General features: G+C 46.2%; 1 protein-coding gene across 1 annotated transcript in view; it reads right to left on the minus strand.

Moving 5' to 3' along the window:
• The window catches only part of CSUI_006944 (cytochrome heme protein), a 16,684-nt gene that overhangs the window by 6,577 nt on the left and 8,953 nt on the right, over positions 1–1,154 (minus strand). Inside the window, exon 7 of the mRNA XM_068067094.1 lies at positions 520–1,066. Within this exon, the coding sequence (XP_067920931.1) occupies positions 520–1,066 (547 nt within the window). The remainder of the gene's footprint in view (positions 1–519; positions 1,067–1,154) is intronic.

Genomic DNA, 1,154 nt, shown 5'->3' on the forward strand with positions numbered 1-1,154 from the left:
TCTCCGTGAAAACTGGTAAGTTAGAGATAGCAAGGGAAAAATAGTCGCAACAGACGGAAAATGAATGAAGATCAATCAAAAGAGAAAGAGTTCCTAGGACAACAGACTCTCCTTGAAGCACGGAGAACAAAAGAAAATTGANNGACCGAGAGAGACGAAATCTATGACTCCGCTAAGGAAAGATAAATAAGGTGACTCTTCTTCGGCCTTTTTCCATGACATTCTGATCCCCTCCAGAGAGCCACACATACAGGACGAGAGATTCCAAGATACACGAATCTGGAGAAAGTATGAGAAAGAAATACGAACGACAATGCGATAAGGACAGACCAACGACGGATAGACACGAAGAAAAGAAGAGTGCACGACAGAAAGACAGACAGAGAAATTTCTTACATCTGTCCTGAAGAACATATCTATGCAGACCCACCATATCTACATAGGAGGAACACATACGTAGGATCATGGAAGAAGATACATGGAGAGACGAAGAAGCTTCTTGCGTTGTAGGAAACTTACATCTGAAGAGATTTCTCCATGAATACAGACTCTACAACCCCCGCCATCTCCATTGAAATGTGAGCACTGATGGCAGAGAGGTATGCCTGACTTGGATGAATACTCCGAGGCTCTTTCACTAGGCTTCGTATGATACGGTCGAATCGACTGCTGAGAAGCTGATGAGGATACAGCGGGCTGTCGCTGTAATTTTAAGAAGCCACCAGAAGACGACTGCTGCTGCTGTCTACTGCTCTCACCACTTGCTTGATCTGATGGCATAACAACTTCAGTAACTCCAAAGATCGCGCCTGTACGTGGAAGCCCCAAGTCCGCATGGCGGCTTATGGTGCTTGTGGATGACGAGGCGCCGAGGGTGAAAATGTCAAGGCGGGAAGAGAATACAGAGAGAAGAAAAACGAAAGAAAAGAATACTACCGAGAAAGTCTTCATCATGATTCCTCCTGCTTTTCGAAAAGAGGAGAAAGCATGACGTGAAGTAGCGGCCAGAAAACATGAAGAGGAAGGCCGAGGTATGAAAGAAGAGAATAGAGTACCTTGATCTCTTCTGTCAAAGAGAGAAGAAGCTTTCTTCCGGACGGTCACCGCCATAGTGGCGGAGAAGGTCCCCCCGTCTCGGGGGCAGCGAAAGAGAG

Source organism: Cystoisospora suis (genome assembly GCF_002600585.1).
Source record: "Cystoisospora suis strain Wien I chromosome Unknown contig_3586, whole genome shotgun sequence".
Taxonomy (NCBI): Eukaryota; Apicomplexa; class Conoidasida; order Eucoccidiorida; family Sarcocystidae; genus Cystoisospora; species Cystoisospora suis.